This window comes from Lampetra fluviatilis, chromosome 20 (assembly GCF_964198595.1).
Source record: "Lampetra fluviatilis chromosome 20, kcLamFluv1.1, whole genome shotgun sequence".
Classification (NCBI taxonomy): Eukaryota; Metazoa; Chordata; class Hyperoartia; order Petromyzontiformes; family Petromyzontidae; genus Lampetra; species Lampetra fluviatilis.
This window is the reverse complement of record NC_136294.1, coordinates 13,325,076-13,345,105: the sequence shown is the minus strand read 5'-3', so window position 1 is coordinate 13,345,105 and position 20,030 is coordinate 13,325,076. Positions and strand designations below refer to the sequence as shown.

At 52.0% G+C, this 20,030-nt stretch overlaps 1 protein-coding gene across 1 annotated transcript in view; it reads right to left on the bottom strand.

The window, feature by feature from the left end:
* ASAH2 (N-acylsphingosine amidohydrolase 2) overlaps positions 1 to 17,571 on the bottom strand; it is a 45,771-nt gene extending 28,200 nt beyond the window's left edge. Inside the window, exons 1-6 of the mRNA XM_078865648.1 lie at positions 17,463 to 17,571; positions 15,623 to 15,702; positions 14,196 to 14,342; positions 12,837 to 13,013; positions 12,419 to 12,546; positions 9,723 to 9,800 (exon numbers count right to left, since the gene is read on the bottom strand). Of these exons, the coding sequence (XP_078721774.1) occupies positions 9,723 to 9,800; positions 12,419 to 12,546; positions 12,837 to 13,013; positions 14,196 to 14,342; positions 15,623 to 15,702; positions 17,463 to 17,571 (719 nt within the window). The remainder of the gene's footprint in view (positions 1 to 9,722; positions 9,801 to 12,418; positions 12,547 to 12,836; positions 13,014 to 14,195; positions 14,343 to 15,622; positions 15,703 to 17,462) is intronic.
* Between the last annotated feature and the right edge of the window lie 2,459 nt (positions 17,572 to 20,030).

Genomic DNA, 20,030 nt, shown 5'->3' with positions numbered 1-20,030 from the left:
GCCAGCCCTGCAGCCAGCCCTGCAGCCAGCCCTGCAGCCAGCCCTGCAGCCAGCTCTGCAGCCAGCTCTGCAGTCAGCTCTGCAGTCAGCCCTGCAGCCAGCCCTGCAGCCAGCCCTGCAGCCAGGCCTGCAGCCAGCTCTGCAGCCAGCCCTGCAGCCAGCCCTGCAGCCAGCTCTGCAGTCAGCTCTGCAGTCAGCTCTGCAGCCAGCCCTGCAGCCAGCCCTGCAGCCAGCTCTGCAGCCAGCTCTGCAGTCAGCTCTGCAGTCAGCCCTGCAGCCAGCCCTGCAGCCAGCCCTGCAGCCAGCCCTGCAGCCAGCTCTGCAGCCAGCCCTGCAGCCAGCTCTGCAACCAGCTCTGCAGCCAGCCCTGCAGCCAGCCCTGCAGTCAGCCTGCAACAAGCAAGGAGCTCTGCAACGAGTCTACATTAAAATCGTGCTGCAAGCATCGCAGCATGGAAAGCCACAGTTCAGCAGGGAGAGATGCTGAAGAAGGTGAACCAAGCAATCCAGGATCTCCCATCCTGCCTCAAGAGGACCAAGGGAGTTCAAGGCCCCAGAGGGAGGTCAGGTTGATGCAACGGGCCTTGGAAAGCTATGAGGCTGAGAAACAGGACCTGGATGTCAGGATACAACGGGCATGGAACCGGGTTGAAGCAGATTTATCTGAAGCTTCAAATGCCTCAGACACAGTGGCCTCAATTCGGCGGGCCATCCAGCGAGTGAATGTGAGCAGCTCAAGCTACAAGCTCCTGGCAAATAGATACATCTCCCTCCTGATGAAGGTGAAAACAGATGAGGGCATTGAGGGAGTGCGCAGACAAGAGCACTTCCTTGAACTGCTCGATGATAATGTGCAGGCAGTGATACAAGATGCAATGGACCGTGTGGAGGGCTTAAGAGAGACACGATCTCAGCACTCTGTCTCATCCAGGTCCACCACAAGATCTAAAGCCTCAGCGCACTCACAGACATCATCTACTAGTATGGCAGCAGCTCAGGCACGCGCAGCAGCAGAAGCAGCAAGCGCCCGTATTGCCTACATGGCTGAAGAGGAAGCCATGCTAATTGAAAAGGCTCGCATACAAGAAGAAGCAAGCATAGCAGAGAGTACATTAGTGGCTACAGTGGCTACCACCACAACGAAGAAAATTGAGCTGGATGCTAAGTTAAGCACCCTACAACTCAAAAAAAAAGCAGCTGCTGCAAGGGCCCAGGCAGAGGTGCTCGAGGCAGCAGCCAACATGGATAAGGAAGAGAATTGGAGTGAGTTTGGCACTCAGATACCTGTCAAGGACCGTGATCAACTCACCAGGAAAAATATTTTGGACTGGTCTGAACAATGCATCAATGCTCCTCCACCAAACGATACTGAACAAAGGGTGGACGTTCAGGCATCGCCATCTCCACTCCGAATGAACATGAATGCTGTCTACAGGAATGGTGGAAATGCATATCCCGCCCTGGCAGTTAGTCGCCAACTCAGCGTCGCGCACGTGGGGTCAGACGTGGATGCACCAAGTCAGACCCACATTCCAGACAGTCACATAAGGGGATCCAACCAACGTGATCGAAATCCTTTGGGCCCACAGTCCAACGCCATTGCAAATGACGGCATGCTAGGCAATACAGCCAATAATGCCGCCTCACAAGTGCCAGTATGGACACACCCTGGATCAGCAGGACTAGGAGACTTTGCTAGGTACCTGGCTCACCGCGAACTAATCAACACAGGACTCGTTATGTTTGATGACCACTCTGAGAACTATCGAGCCTGGAGATCTACCTTCAGGAATGCAATCCGAAATGCAGACATCTCTGCAAGTGAAGAACTCGACCTGTTGGTGAAATGGTTAGGAAATGAATCTGCAGAGTACGCTAAGAGGATCCGGTCAGCAAACATTGACGACCCCGCCTCAAGCCTGCATGCGGTGTGGGAGAGGCTCGAGGAGTGCTATGGTAGCCCAGAAACCATTGAGAAGGCTCTCTTCAAGAAGTTGCAGAACTTTCCAAAAATCTCTGGTCGAGACAATAAAAGGTTACGGGAGCTTGGAGATCTTTTGATGGAGCTTGAATCAGCCCAGGCTGATCCCTACTTACCAGGTCTCATTTTCTTGAATACCTACCATGGCGTGAACCCCATCGTAGAGAAATTGCCATTTGACGTGCAGGAAAAATGGAGAACAGCGGGTTCAAGATACAAGTCAGTTGCATTCCCCCCATTCTCTTTTTTCTCAAAGTTTATCCGAAACCTGGCTAAGACTAGAAATGACCCGAGTTTCATGTTTGGCACCACGGGGATTTCCAGTCCAGATCTCCCAAAAATGGAAAGAACGATGGCGAAACGAGGAACAGCGAGAGTGCCAATTTCCGTACACAAGACTGAGGTCTCTCCTGCGACATTCGCAAACTCCGTCCAGGCAACCACCACAAAGAAAAAGATAGAGGATCCAGAGAAGCAATGCCCATTGCATGATAAACCTCACTCCCTCGAGAAATGCCGTGAGTTCAGGAGGAAGCCATTGGAAGAGCGGAAGAACATGCTGAAAAAATTTGGAGTGTGCTTCAAATGCTGTGCTTCTACTAACCACCTTGCAAGGAATTGCAAGGCAGATATCAAGTGCGAGGAATGTGGCAGCGACAAACATGCAACTGCTCTGCACACATTTTACTCGAAACCCAGTAGCACTAAGGCTTCCGATCCCGAAGCAGAGCACGGCGGGGAGCAAGGCGAGACCGCCGCACTCACTTCGTCAATCACAACCAAATGCACAGAAGTCTGTGGAGAAGGCTTCAAAGGAAGATCTTGCTCAAAGATATGCCTCGTCCGAGTCTATCCCAATGGACATCCTGAAAGGGCAGTAAGGATGTACGCCATAATGGACGACCAGAGCAACAGGTCTTTGGCAAGGTCAGAGTTCTTTGATCAGCTAAGTGTAGGTGGGAATTCCTTTCCATACACGCTCAGAACATGCTCAGGACTGATGGAGACAGCGGGAAGAAGAGCGAGCGGCCTCATGGTGGAAACCATAGATAGCACCATGAAGCTAGCCCTTCATACGGTGACAGAGTGCAACGAGATACCGGACGACAGGAGTGAGATTCCCACGCCCGAAGTTGCACGTCACCACCCACACCTGAAACCCATAGCAGAGTTCATCCCGCCATTGGATTCCGCGGCACAGATTTTACTTCTGCTCGGCAGGGACATGCTGAGAGTCCACAAGCTTCGTAACCAACGCAATGGACCTCACGATGCTCCCTACGCCCAGAGACTCGATCTAGGATGGGTCATCGTGGGTGACGTTTGTCTCGATGGGACCCACAAACCAGACCACATTAGCACATTCAGAACGAGTGTGCTCACGAATGGACGCACGTCGCTCTTCAAACCGTGCCCCAACCACTTCACGCTGAAAGAGGAACTCGGCGAGAGAAGTCAAGGCTGTACCGTGCAGACTTACGAAGAAACCACCATGACTTCGCTTGTGCATCTACCGTCTTCGTTGGAGTTTGTTCCTCCACGTTTCTCCAAGCCAGTCCTGACTGACGGGAAGAAGACTAAGGTGAAGCCGCTGCTCGTCGCTCTGCTGGTGGTCGTGGCGGTGGTCGCTGTGACCGTGGCCTCTCCGTTCCTCGACTCGGAGCTATCGTCCGAGTGGGAATTCTGGAAAGAGTTCCACGGCAAGGCCCCACAACCGGAACATACCATCTCAAGGCTCGAGCTGTGTGGAGCCATTCTTGCTACAGAGGTGGCGGAACTGATCTTAGACGAATTTGACGTCAAACTGGATGCGGTCAAGTTCTACACGGACAGTAAGGTCGTACTAGGCTACATAAACAACCAAACCAGTAGGTTCTACACCTACATCAGCAACCGGGTGGAGCGCATCAGGAGATCGACGCAGCCGGAGCAATGGAATTACGTTCCAACTGACCAGAATCCAGCAGATCTCGCAACTAGGTCCGTCCTTGCATCTCTGCTGAATCAAACCATCTGGCTGACGGGTCCAGCGTTCCTGTTACGACGTGACGTTGGCCCATGTACTACCAAGGAGACCTTTGGACTCTTAGAGCCCGAGTCCGACAAGGAGATTCGTCCTCTAGTGACAACTTTCGTAACAAATGTGCGACCAAGAAGTCCACTGAGTCCACACCATTTTGAACATTTCTCGAAATGGACGACGCTCGTGCGAGCGATAGCACATTTAACGCATATCGCAGACTGCTTCCATCGCCCGATGAGAGGCACCACTGGTAGCTGCAATGGATGGCATTACTGCACAGTGCCACGCACTGAAGACGAGCTTTCCAGAGCAAGGAAATCAATCTTCCGCTGTGTGCAACAGGCAGTTTATGCAAGTGAGATCAAGGCCATTAACAAGGGAGAAGACCTTCCTAGGGTCAGCACCCTCAGGAAGCTAAACCCCGGGATGGACAAAGACGACTTGCTCAGGATCGGTGGTCGGCTAGGGAATGCAAAATTAGATGAGAATGAACGAAACCCCCTCATAATCCCAAGCCAGAGCCACATCGCAATCTTACTCGTGCGCCACTACCACGAGAAGGTCAAGCACCAAGGTTGGCACTTCACAGAAGGAGCAATCCGATCTGCAGGGCTGTGGATCGTTGGAGCAAAGAGGTGCATCGCCAGCACAATCCACAAGTGTATCCGGTGTCGCAAGCTACGTGGAAAACAGGAAGAACAGAAAATGGCAGACCTCCCAGCCGATCGACTCAGTGTGGAACTTCCCTTCACCTCTGTAGGGATTGACGTATTCGGACCGTGGACAGTCATCTCCCGCCGCACCAGAGGAGGGCTCGCGAACAGCAAACGTTGGGCAGTGCTGTTCACCTGTATGAGTACACGAGCAGTGCACATCGAAGTCATCGAGTCCATGGACTCTTCGAGCTTTATAAATGCACTCCGGAGATTCTTCGCCATCAGAGGGCCAGCCAAGCAACTCCGTTCTGATTGTGGAACCAATTTCATAGGAGCATGTAAAGAGCTTAAGATCAATACGGAGAATGTCGAAGATGATTCTGTCAGGAAATACCTTGGTGACCAAGGCTGCACATGGATCTTCAATCCTCCCCACTCTTCGCACATGGGTGGAGCCTGGGAACGCATGATCGGGATTGCTCGACGCATTCTCGACTCCAAGCTATGTGATGTCGGGTCCACTCGGCTCTCTCACGAGGTCTTGACCACTCTCATGGCCGAGGTCTCAGCCATAATTAACTCAAGACCCCTGATCCCCGTCTCAACCGACCCGGAGTCACCATTCATCTTGACTCCTGCTACACTTCTTACCCAGAAGACAGATGTGCTCACAGCACCTACCGAGGAGGCCAGCACTGCAGACCTCTACAGACGTCAATGGAGACAAGTGCAGAGCTTCGCGAACACGTTCTGGCGTCGCTGGAAAAACGAGTACCTTACGACACTCCAAGTGCGCAACAAGTGGCAGTCTAATAGACCAGACATCCAAGAAGGCGACCTCGTCCTACTGAAGGACAACCAAACCAAACGGAATGAGTGGCCAATGGGCCGCATCCTCAAGTCGATTCCAAGTGCCGATGGAAAAGTTCGAAAGGTCGAGGTTATGATTGCGAAGCAAGGTGTTGCAAGAACTTTCATCAGGCCCATAGTCGAGATAGTACTACTTCTCTCTCGCAAAGATATGGACAAATAAGTCGACCCGTTGAAGTTGTTATACACTTGTTTATGAGATAGGAAATAAATGGTGGTATCTCCTAGATACCAGACGGGGAGTGTATTGCCTCACGGCAGATGGGGAGCGTACGTTCACAGGAAGTTCCTGTTTTTTGATGCTAATGTTGGTCACGTGACCAGGAAGTGACGATGTTAGATTTCCACTGTACCACGCGGGCGTCAGCCATTACACAGATAAGTCAAGATGGCGGCACGCATCACATCTCAGTGAGACCACAGCCGCACTTGTCCATTGTGGGAGCTTAAGAAGCATTATCTGTAAGTTGTTTATATTCCTATAATATTGGAAATGCTGTTGTAATGTTGGAATGACCGTTATAGCAATGTAAATGCCTTTATGGTGCAGTTAAGTTGTTGTAGTAAATACGAGGCCTAGTTAGTAACGAAACCTGTGACTTTCCTTATTGTGGATGTTACTTGTGATTTAGTAGGTCGAGTCAGACTTGTGCCTATGTTGCGATCCTGAGAGTGATGACGAAGTATCTCATCCACAGTTTAGTGTTAAGTGTAATGCTGTACATTTGGGGTGCAGTGGGATAAATACACTATGTGCCTGTATGCAACGCACCAGCTTGTGCCTTTGTCTAGTTGTTCAGGGGTAATGTGGGGGCCTGGTCCTTCCAGGATCTATTGTTATCTGAGACAATGTTCTGATGCTGTGGTGTTCATTGTGTGGGTGTTTCCGAATTATAACAGATGCTGTATCTGTGTTTTCTCACCAGTTTTACCTGTTACAATCAATAAATGACGATCGGAGTTGGACGGTCATCCTGGCTCCGAGGGTTTATTGAACACATGGTTATCTACTCGACTAGCGGTGCAACGCAGCGCACAGCGAGGCCGAGATACATGTTGTCCCGTGACAAACATTGCACGTGTTTAGTTTACACCTCCCACTGGCTCTGCACGGCCTTGTGGGAGCTGCGACGTCACCTCGCCCATGCCTTGGTGACGGCAATCGTCGAGCGCGAGGTGACCTGAAACACCCCTCCAGCAGCCAAGCGTCACCTCGAACACCCTCTCGCTTGCTAATAATGATACTCCAGCTCTGCCCATTGGCATCGTGTCTTGGCGTCGGCAGATTTCTCCGTTTGGGGCTCTTGCAGCGAGCAGCGCCATTACCTTTGAAGCGGAGGCTTCAAAGGCGACTCACTCCGTGCTTCCCGCTCACCGTGCTTCCCGCTCACCGTGCTTCACGCTCACCGTGCTTCCCACTCACCGTGCTTCACGCTCACCGTGCTTCACACTCACCGTGCTTCCCGCTCACCGTGCTTCCCGCTCACCGTGCTTCCCGCTCACCGTGCTTCACGCTCACCGTGCTTCCCACTCACCGTGCTTCACGCTCACCGTGCTTCACGCTCACCGTGCTTCCCGCTCACCGTGCTTCCCACTCACCGTGCTTCACGCTCACCGTGCTTCACACTCACCGTGCTTCCCGCTCACCGTGCTTCCCACTCACCGTGCTTCACGCTCACCGTGCTTCCCACTCACCGTGCTTCACGCTCACCGTGCTTCACACTCACCGTGCTTCCCGCTCACCGTGCTTCCCACTCACCGTGCTTCACGCTCACCGTGCTTCCCACTCACCGTGCTTCACGCTCACCGTGCTTCACGCTCACCGTGCTTCCCGCTCACCGTGCTTCACACTCACCGTGCTTCCCACTCACCGTGCTTCACACTCACCGTGCTTCACACTCACCGTGCTTCACACTCACCGTGCTTCACACTCACCGTGCTTCCCACTCACCGTGCTTCACACTCACCGTGCTTCCCACTCACCGTGCTTCACACTCACCGTGCTTCACACTCACCGTGCTTCACACTCACCGTGCTTCACACTCACCGTGCTTCACACTCACCGTGCTTCCCGCTCACCGTGCTTCACACTCACCGTGCTTCCCGCTCACCGTGCTTCCCGCTCACCGTGCTTCCCGCTCACCGTGCTTCCCGCTCACCGTGCTTCCCGCTCACCGTGCTTCACGCTCACCGTGCTTCCCGCTCACCGTGCTTCCCGCTCACCGTGCTTCACACTCACCGTGCTTCACGCTCACCGTGCTTCCCGCTCACCGTGCTTCACGCTCACCGTGCTTCCCGCTCACCGTGCTTCCCGCTCACCGTGCTTCACGCTCACCGTGCTTCACGCTCACCGTGCTTCACGCTCACCGTGCTTCCCGCTCACCGTGCTTCCCGCTCACCGTGCTTCACACTCACCGTGCTTCCCGCTCACCGTGCTTCCCGCTCACCGTGCTTCCCGCTCACCGTGCTTCACGCTCACCGTGCTTCCCGCTCACCGTGCTTCCCGCTCACCGTGCTTCACGCTCACCGTGCTTCCCGCTCACCGTGCTTCCCGCTCACCGTGCTTCCCACTCACCGTGCTTCCCACTCACCGTGCTTCCCGCTCACCGTGCTTCCCGCTCACCGTGCTTCCCACTCACCGTGCTTCCCGCTCACCGTGCTTCACGCTCACCGTGCTTCCCGCTCACCGTGCTTCCCGCTCACCGTGCTTCCCACTCACCGTGCTTCCCGCTCACCGTGCTTCACGCTCACCGTGCTTCCCGCTCACCGTGCTTCCCGCTCACCGTGCTTCCCGCTCACCGTGCTTCCCGCTCACCGTGCTTCACACTCACCGTGCTTCACGCTCACCGTGCTTCCCACTCACCGTGCTTCCCGCTCACCGTGCTTCCCGCTCACCGTGCTTCCCGCTCACCGTGCTTCCCGCTCACCGTGCTTCACACTCACCGTGCTTCACGCTCACCGTGCTTCACGCTCACCGTGCTTCACGCTCACCGTGCTTCACGCTCACCGTGCTTCACGCTCACCGTGCTTCACGCTCACCGTGCTTCACGCTCACCGTGCTTCCCACTCACCGTGCTTCACGCTCACCGTGCTTCACGCTCACCGTGCTTCACGCTCACCGTGCTTCACGCTCACCGTGCTTCACGCTCACCGTGCTTCACGCTCACCGTGCTTCACGCTCACCGTGCTTCACGCTCACCGTGCTTCACACTCACCGTGCTTCACGCTCACCGTGCTTCCCGCTCACCGTGCTTCACACTCACCGTGCTTCACTCTCACCGTGCTTCACGCTCACCGTGCTTCACACTCATTGTCGAAAACCAACCCCGAACCCTCCAAACCGTCTCTCTTATGTAGCCCGTCTGCCGCCCTTTTTCTAACACTCATTCCCTTCTCGGGCTTACCGCTCCACTGCTAATCCTGCTGGGGGCCAATCCGGTCGGAGTGTCCTCCCCTCAATAATCGGATTGGGTGGCGTACACGGCAGCGCCCCCGTGACCCTTAACCCACGGCCCCGTGACCCTTAACCCGCACCCCCGTGACCCTTAACCCGCGCCCCCGTGACCATTAACCCACGCCCCCGTGACCCCTAACCCGCGGCCCGTGGTTGTGTGGCGTTTGTGTGTGAGGATGTCCCGAACATCCTCTACACCTTGTATAACAGACTGGCCCAAATTGAAGTGCCCCTGTTGAAGTGCCTTTAATAGGCCTCCTCAATACTGGGGCTACACCATCCATACACCCGACAAGGAGGTTTCGCTGGCTGTCAATAGACCCACTACTTTATTTACAGAGCTGTATAAGACCAATTCAGAAAAACAATGTTTCTTTTTGTTCTGCAGTCTTTGTTCAACCAATCAGGGATGGATGTGGGAGTCTTGATAGGTGGACACATCTTCTGGCTTCATGGTTGACTGATGATCCGGACAAAGTGTGGGGCTACCGGAGTAGTGGGTGAGGCTGGCAGAGTGGTGAGCGGGGCCTATAGGCACAAGGTGGGGACCGACATCCAGACAGTGCCAGGAGGCCACTCTCACTGTGAGCGGTGGGGGTAGTGACTGGGTGGGCGTGGCTATGTGAAAGTGGGCGGGGCTGGAGGAGTGAGGAGCTGCCACCCGTGAGTGCGCCCTGGTTGAGCCTCCCAAGCATGCTGAGTGAGGAGGAGGAGGCCTGTAAGGGATGTGGGCCTCACGTCACCACTCCGATGGGTGCGCCCTCCTGGTCCACGAGCTTCAGGAGCAATATGTCCTCATCGGTGTTGGTTTTGTACCTGCAGAAATAGAACACCGCTCAATATTATGCGTTTCCCGTGATCATTTCTGGATGTTGACCACACAACACAATTGGATTTATACAGCGACGACGATGAGAATGGGAGCTCTTTGCTATATTACCATGGCAAGTGGGGACTCAGAACACATCATCTTTCTGTAACCAAATGTTGTTGTAGTTTTAAACTGTGTTTAACACGTAGACTTTTGCGTAAATATAAATATGTCGTTAAACCCGCCACCACCCGACACAGTCAACTAGTAAGGTTTGTCACTTAAGAACACACGCCTATTAGTTACTACTTGTTGTGGATTTGCTCTCCAACACACCGGTGTGCTGAACTCGTAGCGAATTGGGACGTTTTGCTTACGTGACAAACCTTACTAATTGGCTGTGTCGGGTGGTGGCGGGTTTAACAACACATTTATATTTACGCGCTCTAACTAAAGAAAACAATCTCTATTATGGAGTTTAACACTCGACCACGGATTGCAGGATGCAAAGTGGTAATGTGCCGGTAAGCAATCGTACGCCACGCCGCCACTTCTCACGACACCAAACACCCTTATACCAGCACCTTTGAGAACGGCTCCTATTCTTACACTGCGATGTCTCCACAGAGGGAAAAGGCCGATGTGGGCTGGATGATGAAATGGGATCAAAGTGGCACTTTCATATTTTGACTACTGTTGTTTTCCACTCATGTATGCATTTATTATCATCTTATTGTACAATGATCTCAGGTACCTTTAAAGTTGCTGTGTTTAGAATAAAGTTATAAACCTTTCTAAACCTACATTTGCATTTCTATTATAATTTGTAATTCGTTTAATAACCTATTATTAAGCGATATATTTCATTATAGTTCCGTGCAGCACTTGAGATGCGATTTTATCACCAAAGGTGCTAAATAAAAATAGATATAGAGATTGATTAAGCTTCCTGTCGCTTCCAGACTTGTACAAACATTGGGCCACAGTGCAACCACCAAGAGAGTTGTTTTCTCCCTCGCCTGGTACGCAGGAGGTCGTGGGTTCCATCCCACCCCTTGACGCCTGCTGCTGTATATTTGGAGTTTGAATATTCTCCCCGTGGCCGCGTGGATTTTTCTCCGGGTCCTCCGGTTTTTCCCTCCACGTTTAGAAACATTCGCGTTTAGATTATTTGGCTGGTATAAATTTCCACGAGATAAGCGACTTCATTGAGCTAATCTTAATTTTAGAACTTTCGTGACTGCAGGAATTATTATTTGTTTCTTTCGGTTAAGTCACGTCTAAAGATAAAATAATAAATTAAATTAAATAATAGAATACGACGTTTCGATTGCAACACAAGCAATCATCATCAGGTATAATGAAATAGCGACATAAAATCTAACCAGAAAACTATAGACAGACATATTAACATATTAGCAGACAGATATCTGTTACCTGTGTTGCTCTCGCTATGTATCTTGGTGATATCTGTCTGCTAATATGTCTGTCTATAGTTTTCTGGTTAGATTTCATTGAGCTATCGTGTGTAACCAGATCGCTTATGAAAAAGAGCAAAAATCTCAGTGGGCTTCACCTGGTCAAATAAAAAAAAGTTTACTTTGAGGCCTGACACAGGAGTGGGGGTGCTGGCTCATATTGGGGCCGAAAGCAAAATTAATTCTTGGGGCCCCCCATTTGCAATGATATATAAGGTGTAAATAAATGTGTAGTAAATGGAGAGAGATGTAAACTAGAGACAGAGATGACGTGAGCTGGAAAAAGGGAGATGCAGATAGAGATGTACACGGGATGTAGGATAGAGATCCATTTGCATCGATGAGTTACAAAAAGAGAAGAGCAGGACATTGGCAATGCCGATGCCCGGCTGCGTTGCGATTGAAGTGAAATTTCCTCCTGCGCAGGGACGAACACAGCGTGAAAAATAATCGGAAAAGGACCTTGGCCCTCTAAAGACCACAAGATAAAGACAGAAGCTGCTACGCGCCCTCAGCGCCGTTCCATAATGTGCCCGGATCGCTTCAGGGATCATAGGCGACGGAGCTGAGCCATCGTTCGGTGTCATCAGCACGCAACGCTCCAGGGAGTTGGCGCTGTCCAATTTGAACGTACCCAGACGAAGCCAAGTGTCACAGCAGCCTGGCACATCTGCGTCTCCGTGTCCTCCGTCATTGTTGTTGCTGTTAACGAATTGCCTCGTGACGTTTTTATTTCGGTATATGGACGTATTGGTGGTACACCGGTGCAGCATAACACACCGGTCCTCATAAGACAGCCTCTAAGCAACATTTGAAACGACATTCCTCTTCCGACTGCTTCGCCATCACGAGAAGTGATGTTGACGCATCACCACTACCACCACACCCCGCAAGATGTTCTGCCCGGGGTTGCGAATCGCGGTTTGTGCACCGCTCAACAAGTTCATATTCTGTCCGGTTTTATGGACTCTGACGATCGTAACGGCTACTCGTGTAACGTGTCGGCACCCTGTGTGGCAGGAAAATGCATCCATTGCGTAATGTGAAGTGGGGCTTGTTTACGGCGCGAAGAACGTTCCCCGCGAGGCACTGCAGTTCAAAGGTTTCCTTCGCGTGGTCGCGAGCGGAGCGTGGAGCGACGTTACCTGCTTCTCTCCGCTGCTGGATTGTTCAGGTAGGAGAAGGGGCTGCGGTTGGCGTTGCTTTCTTTCACCTCCCCTCGGCTGAGAAAGAGGTTGCCAGGCTTCATGTTTCCATGGGCAATGTCAATACTCTGGAAAACAGATGCACTTTGAATAAACAAAAAATTACCGTACCGGTAGATTCAAGTATTCCACGCCATTCCTGCAATTCCTGGGTTCCCTGTCATTCGCGGCAGCAATTCTTCCAACATTTTGTCTGTGATCGGTCACAATCTGCTGCTCTGGCGAAATGTTTCCGTTTCACGCATGGCTCACGCGAGTTCCGATCAGCCCGTGTGAGCCGAGTTCGCATCCGAGCAGGGTTGTGTGCCGGAAGAGGAGATTCGCGCGGAATCGTGCGGATGTGCTGTGCAAGGCTTACGTGAACGATGCCTGAAGTGATGGCTTCAAAGCAGGGCTTGATGAATCCTTGAGAAGCAATCACGAAGAGAGAGTACTGGAAGTATCCTCCGGGGCCCGAGTGAGTGTGGGTCCCACTCAGAACCACGTTCGACTCATTGTACTGTGATCCGTATTTATCCTTTAGCCGCATTAACACCTGAAAAAAGATCATTGCAACACGAACACTGTAACTCAACGGCACTGCACAACTGTCGTAGTATCCTTTATTTAACAGAAGTGCCCTTTATTTAACCGAGCAGGAGATATACAGGCCCATCGAGATACACAAATAAAATAATTCAAAAATATAACCATTTTTTTTCAATCCTCTGCTGGATTAGGGCCACACCGTGTCGGTTACAGGGGTTGTTTGAACATACTTCACCACGGTGGGCATCGTTCATTGGGGAAGGGTGGGGCCAGGACCGGTCCAGATATTACTCGCCACTGATGTCAGCCGTGGTTGGAAATGAAACTCGGGTGGTCAGTGTCGCTTCGTGTCGACGTTAGTGCACTGCTAAAGCAACTGCTGTGAAATGCCTCTGAACCTCGGCTCATGTTGCCCGTGGAATCCGGTTAACGCACGATTCCACACGCCATCTGCGGATCAGTTGCACGGCAGACAAAAGTTTATATTTCCAGGGACACCACGGGCGATAGCGGGAGAGACTGCCGACCATCGGTAGCGGCTGCAGATAAGATGGAGATGCAGTGTCAGGGGGAGAATGCATCTTGGCGATAACGCCAGAAAAACGAACCAGGGGCTCCCATCCCGTCTCCTCGTCAGTGGGTCGCAAAGTGAGATAGGAGAATGGTTTCAAATGTGATGTGGGTGATGCTTGTTTATCCAGGAGAGACCCACTGAATCTCGGGACACTTTATTCGCAGGAGGGTCCTGCCAATTGTTTTTTTGTTTGCAGTAGAGGGTGATACTGCCGTGTGGAATCCCAATGGAGTAGTTTGCAGGAAGTGTTTCGGCCTTGGAGTGTTTGGCCAATACGAGCTGGACTGGGGACGATTTGTTTATCTATGGCAGGGGTCGGCAACCAAAATAACAAGAAGAGCCATTTCTTTCCAATTCGGTACAAAATTCAGTATTTCAAGAGCCGCAATGCATCTATGTACATACGTACATATCGTCAAGAAGCAGCCCGTAAAGAGCCGCATGCGGCTCCGGAGCCGTAGGTTGCCGACCCCTGATCTATGGGTTGGAAAGCGGTGACGGATAGCACACTGGACCTGCGTTTGGTGGGGGCACATTGTGGGTACTCCCTGCTCATCCAAGATGCTTGGCCAGTGTGGAAGAGTAGGCCAAGTCCCCCCAGAGAAAGTGACTCACCTCAAGCCTGACCTTTTGCGAGATCATGCCAACATCAACGCTGACGAACACGACGCGGTTGCCGCTGAAGTCGGCCGTGATGAAGGCGCGGCTGTAGAGGCGCGTGTGGATCCCCTTGGCGACCTGCGACGGGCTGGCGTAGCCCATCTGGTGCACAACGCGTTCACAGCCCCCTCACCGTGGGCGCGGCCTCAGCGACGCCGCTGCCGCGTGCACTCTGCTCCGTCAGCAAGGGCCCTCTCCGCTCCTCTGAAGCCGGCTGCTGGTGCGCTGCTTTTGCGATGGGCATTCATTCTCATCGAATACAGATTGGGACTAAAATAGCGAGTCAAGTGTGTGCGAGTCGGTGTGGGAAGCGGTGTGTGGGTGTGAGTGGGTGGGTGAGTCGGTGTGTGAGTTTGGGTGTGAGTGGGTGTGTGAGTTTGTGTGTGAGTGGGTGGGTGAGTCGGTGTGCGAGTTTGTGTGTGAGTGGGTGTGTGAGTTTGGGGCTGTCCATAAATGACGTCACGCGATTTTGGACGATTTTTGACCCCCCCCCCCTCGTCACACGGCGTCACAAAAAGTCAGACCCCCCCTCAAATATGACGTCACAAAGCGCTGCCCCCCCCCCCCCAAACCACATTTCCATTTAAAAAATAAAACATGCTTCAAATCGCTTTAAACTACTGTATTGTAATTGTAGTGCGTATTTAATGTGGCGCTGCACTCTGATGTTGTAGGAGTGCTGTTATAACAATTACATATTTATTTAAAGTTGCGCATTTTGATGTGACGTCACATTTCTCCCCCCCCCCCCTCGTCACACATCGTCACAAATGTCTGACCCCCCCCCTCCCTAGGTGCGTGACGTCATTTATGGACGGCCCCTTTGTCTGTAAGTGGGTGTGTGAGTGGGTGTGTGAGTGTGTGAGTTTGTGTGTGAGTCGGTGAGTGGGTATGTGAAGCGGTGTGTGAATTTGTGTGTGAGTGGGTGTGTGACTTGGAGTGTGAGTTCGTGTGTGAAGCGGTGAGTGGCTGTGTGAGGCGGTGTGTGAAGCGGTGTGTGAGTGAGTGGGTGTGTGAGTTTGTGTGTGAGTGGGTCGGTGAGTCGGTGTGTGAGTGAGTGAGTGAGTCGGTGTGTGAGTGGGCGTGTGAGTGGGTGTGTGAATGTGTGTGTGAGTGGGTGTGTGAATGGGTGTGTGAGTTTATGTGAGTGGGTGTGTGAGCGGGTGTGTGAGTTTGTGTGAGTCGGTGTGTGAGTAGGTGTGTGAGTTTGTGTGCGAGTGGGTGTGTGAGTCGGTGTCATTGTGACGTCACCGCCACTTAGTGGCGAATGGCGGTTGTTGTTGTTGTGAGTTGGTGTGTGAAGCGGTGAGTCGGTGTGTGAGTTGGAGTGTGAAGCGGTGTGTGAGTGGGTGTGTGAAGCCAATGCATTTGGCCTTTGGTACCATTGCCACTTCAGCAGCAGGGCCTGTGCAGTCCGCTCGTCCAACACCAATCATATAGTTGGTCTGCCGACTCTCTGTCTCTGAAATTCGGTAACAGAATACGTTTGTACATACAGTACAATGATAATACTAATAATGGCTTACTGACCAAGGAATTAGCAACACTTTTTCAGGAGGGCACTGCATTGTATGCTTGTATATTAAGGTGTTCTCAGCCAGTTGATGAGTGGGAGTGAACAGGAGCACCCGGATTTAACTCATTCATGCGAGGGGGCAACACTCTATTCCATACAGGTGGAACAGCATGTGCCATGTACGTCAGCATCTTGTGTACAGCAGGACCTCGTGTACACCAGTATATCGTTCATCTGTACAAGAACACCGCCATTACATAATCAAGGCTCACAAATCCATCTCTACGACGACTCAACCTCTCCAATCTCTCCGAGTGACTCGTGTAGGTTCATCCAAATCCCAGCCGGCGAATGCCTCTCTGGACCCCTCTCTGGACCCCTCTCTGAATTCCTCTCTGGATTCCTCTCTGGACCCCTCTCGCTACAACCCCTGCGGTGTTGAAATTATCACCGAAACTATATTCGAGTTTTTTTCTCCATACGAGATCCACCATACGCTCGGCCGTGAGTGCAGTCCCAAGAACATCCTCGGGCTCCAACATCCACACTGACGAGAGAAGGCGTCGGGTATTTGTTCTCCATATCTCACTTAGCGGGGCCACGGCTCAGCGGCAACGGGTTCGTCGCCTGCTGCAGAGGCTCGTGGTTCGAATCCGGCGGTCCACCACGGTAAATACTGCGTGCGTGTGTACACGAACCACGGTGAAACTACGCGCCGTCTTCTTCTCCGTGGACGTGTTTAAGATCTCTTGACGTCATTCGCAAGGGTAGGCCATTGTGTGCTGGCATGATGGTCCAAATAAAAAAATTAACCCGCATTTGGAACGTGCATTGTAATCATCGCCCCCTCCTTCAAACACATCATAGGAGTGGCGAGATTCATTGAGACTGGCATTACAACGTTTGATTTTTCTTTAAGTTAATATTTTAGCTCATGATCATTATTTATATTATTCTTCTTCCTGTGGGGGGTCACCTCAAACCCGTAGTTTATAAAATTTGACCAAGAACCCCTGAATGAATTGAGACGAAACATAATTGTTGAATGTTCAAAGATTATACCGGTAATCTTTAAATAAAAAGTTCTACATTTATTTCAAAAGAGCATTCATGAAAGCATTGTTAATGGAAGTCAGTTTGAACATTTGTGAACAGAAATGACATCACCCTTTGGGTTTCGGTAAAGTAAATATAATGTCTTGTTCCCTGGGGCCACCCTGTATATTGAGGATTTTAAAACTAAAAATTACACACTCACGTAGCCAAATAAAACGCGATAAATCTTTACGCGTATATTTGTCAATAACATATATATTTTCTATTTACGATGTCATTCTATTTGTTATATTTGTATACTTATTTATATTCCGGATTTATTTATATTTGTTCATTACATACCAGGATTTCACGCGCAAAACCCCTTGAGATGGAGCGTCTGGATTGGTTTACAACTGTGGTCAAGCCCCTTGACACGTACATCGTAGCAAACATGTCCTGACGCGTACACAGATTAAAATATCACGCTAAGTGTCCCACTGGAACGATTCGTTACATTTTACCAAACTGCATTTAGACAAGGTTAAGCAAGTATGTGTCTGTTTGGTGTTTGAACACCTTACCACCTGTGTTACTGCCAGAAATGGCATTTTAGCAGACTTTGCACATGCGTTTCAATTTACAGATGTGTGTGCAGCGCTTTATATTACCTGGTTGAGTTTCAGTTGTCTTCAACCACAGCAGCACTGACAGCGACACCGCGACCACCGTCATCAACGTCAGAATCACCGACAAAATCGGCACTAGGCCCTTGCCCATCTTTAACAAAATCCGAAGGCGAGCGTGGCCGCGTGGACGCTGCTACGGGGTTTTGTGCAGGTCACCGCACTGCATTCGCGCCGGCGGATTTCACCTTCGTTCTCCGTAAGCGTCGAGTCTGAGGTGGGGGTAAAGGTTAGCTTCCCACTCAGATAACGATATCTGTGTTCAGGTGTGGACCCGATAAGGTTTTTTTGTAATTGCATACTGTATGAGCGTGTATTTAAGAGTAGAATCACGGAATGCTGTCTGCAGTTCGTGCCCCACAGATCAGAGTTTTACAGCTTGTTTTTCAGCATGGGTACGGCAGCACAATTTGATCCTCCAAGATCTGTGGCCTGCGGTGAAGAGTGCCACGCACGCAATGGTGATGTCGCAAACCCATTATTTAAAACACCTTCACGATGAAACAAATGTAAGCAGAACTCCATTCTGCTTTTGCAAAAAACGTATTTGTCTGAAGACTAAATCTTACTTTCTATGAATGAAAATTCAGATTCAATCTTTAAAAAAATGTAGTTACAAAGTTAAATTAAATCTGATGTTTCGTTTTGTATTACGCTTAAGTTATATCCTCGGGATTCCTGTGTTGTACGAGTGTGGTTGATCGTGAGGCTATGGTTGGGCTTTAGGGGCTGTCACCTCCAAAAGGCGTAATTGGAGAAACTCCCAAAGGTCCCAAAACCAAGCAGCCATCTTTGAACACAGTCACAGCTTGCTTTTATAGAGATGTATTCTCAATGCAACGAGATAACGCAAGTCACAAAAAACCAAGGTCAACATGAATGGCGGTAACACAATTTGGTCAGGTTATATCTCTATCAACAAACAGCGCTAATGGCAAACGATGAAAGTCCAAGACCTCCACTGCTCAATGACGGCAGAAAGAGTGTTGTGAACCTAAGGTCACAGGTCCACAGGTCTCAGACGTAAGATCCAAGCGGGGGCCCGCCAAAGGCCGCAAGGTCAAAGGTCTCAGACTCGCAGGTCTTGGCACTCGCAGGTCTTGGCACAGGCCGAGCGACGTGCAGAGGTCACCAACTCGCAGGACTCGAAGGTCTCGGGCAGGGGCCCAGTCAAGTTGTGCAGCTCACAGAGCGCAAAAGTCTCCTGGGGCAGCCACCAGGCAGAGGTGGCAGCCACCAGGCAGAGGCGGCAGCCACCAGGCAGAGGCGGCAGCCACCAGGCAGAGGCGGCAGCCACCAGGCAGAGGCGGCAGCCACCAGGCAGAGGCGGCAGCCACCAGGCAGAGGCGGCAGCCACCAGGCAGAGGCGGCAGCCACCAGGCAGAGGCGGCAGCCACCAGGCAGAGGCGGCAGCCACCAGGCAGAGGCGGCAGCCACCAGGCAGAGGCGGCAGCCACCAGGCAGAGGGGGCAGCCACCAGGCAGAGGTGGCAGCCACCAGGCAGAGGTGGCAGCCACCAGGCAGAGGGGGCAGCCACCAGGCAGAGGTGGCAGCCACCATGCAGAGGTGGCAGCCACCAGGCAGAGGTGGCAGCCACCAGGCAGAGGGGGCAGCCAACAGGCAGAGGTGGCAGCCAACAGGCAGAGGTGGCAGCCACCAGGCAGAGGGGGCAGCCAACAGGCAGAGGTGGCAGCCACCAGGCAGAGGCGGCAGCCACCAGGCAGAGGCGGCAGCCACCAGGCAGAGGTGGCAGCCACCAGGCAGAGGCGGCAGCCACCGAGCAGAGGCGGCAGCCACCGAGCAGAGGCGGCAGCCACCGAGCAGAGGCGGCAGCCACCAGGCAGAGGTGGCAGCCACCAGGCAGAGGTGGCAGCCACCAGGCAGAGGTGGCAGCCACCAGGCAGAGGGGGCAGCCAACAGGCAGAGGGGGCAGCCAACAGGCAGAGGTGGCAGCCACCAGGCAGAGGTGGCAGCCACCAGGCAGAGGGGGCAGCCATCGAGCAGAGGTGGCAGCCACCAGGCAGAGGTGGCAGCCACCAGGCAGAGGTGGCAGCCACCGAGCAGAGGTGGCAGCCACCAGGCAGAGGGGGCAAGGTTGCAACGCCGAGTTGCACGAGGAAAGCTCCCCAACCCCCCCCCCCCCCAAGCAATCTGCTCCTGACACGGTACCGGGATCGCCTGTGCAGGCAGTCATCGACTTACGAGCACAATTAGTTCCCGAGGCCCGTTCGTAACATAACAATGTATTGTATGTAAGTGTCCATAGGTCAGTGTTGTGAAATGTGGCACGGTAAAACAAAGAAAAAAAACATTGTACATTTGCATGTTATGCTGTAATAAGTACTGTATAGTAATTAAAAGAAAGTAACAAAAATGTCAACAAATGTTTTCACTTACCTTGAGTCCTGATGCTAGCTTGCTTGTCAGAAGGGGCGCAATGAGTCACCACAATTGGACACACACGGGGCACGAGTGCACGCACACAACAATAACGGTGCTTGTGCCAGGCTAGGTGCACTTTAAGGCTACGTGAAGTGTGAAACGCCCGCTGGC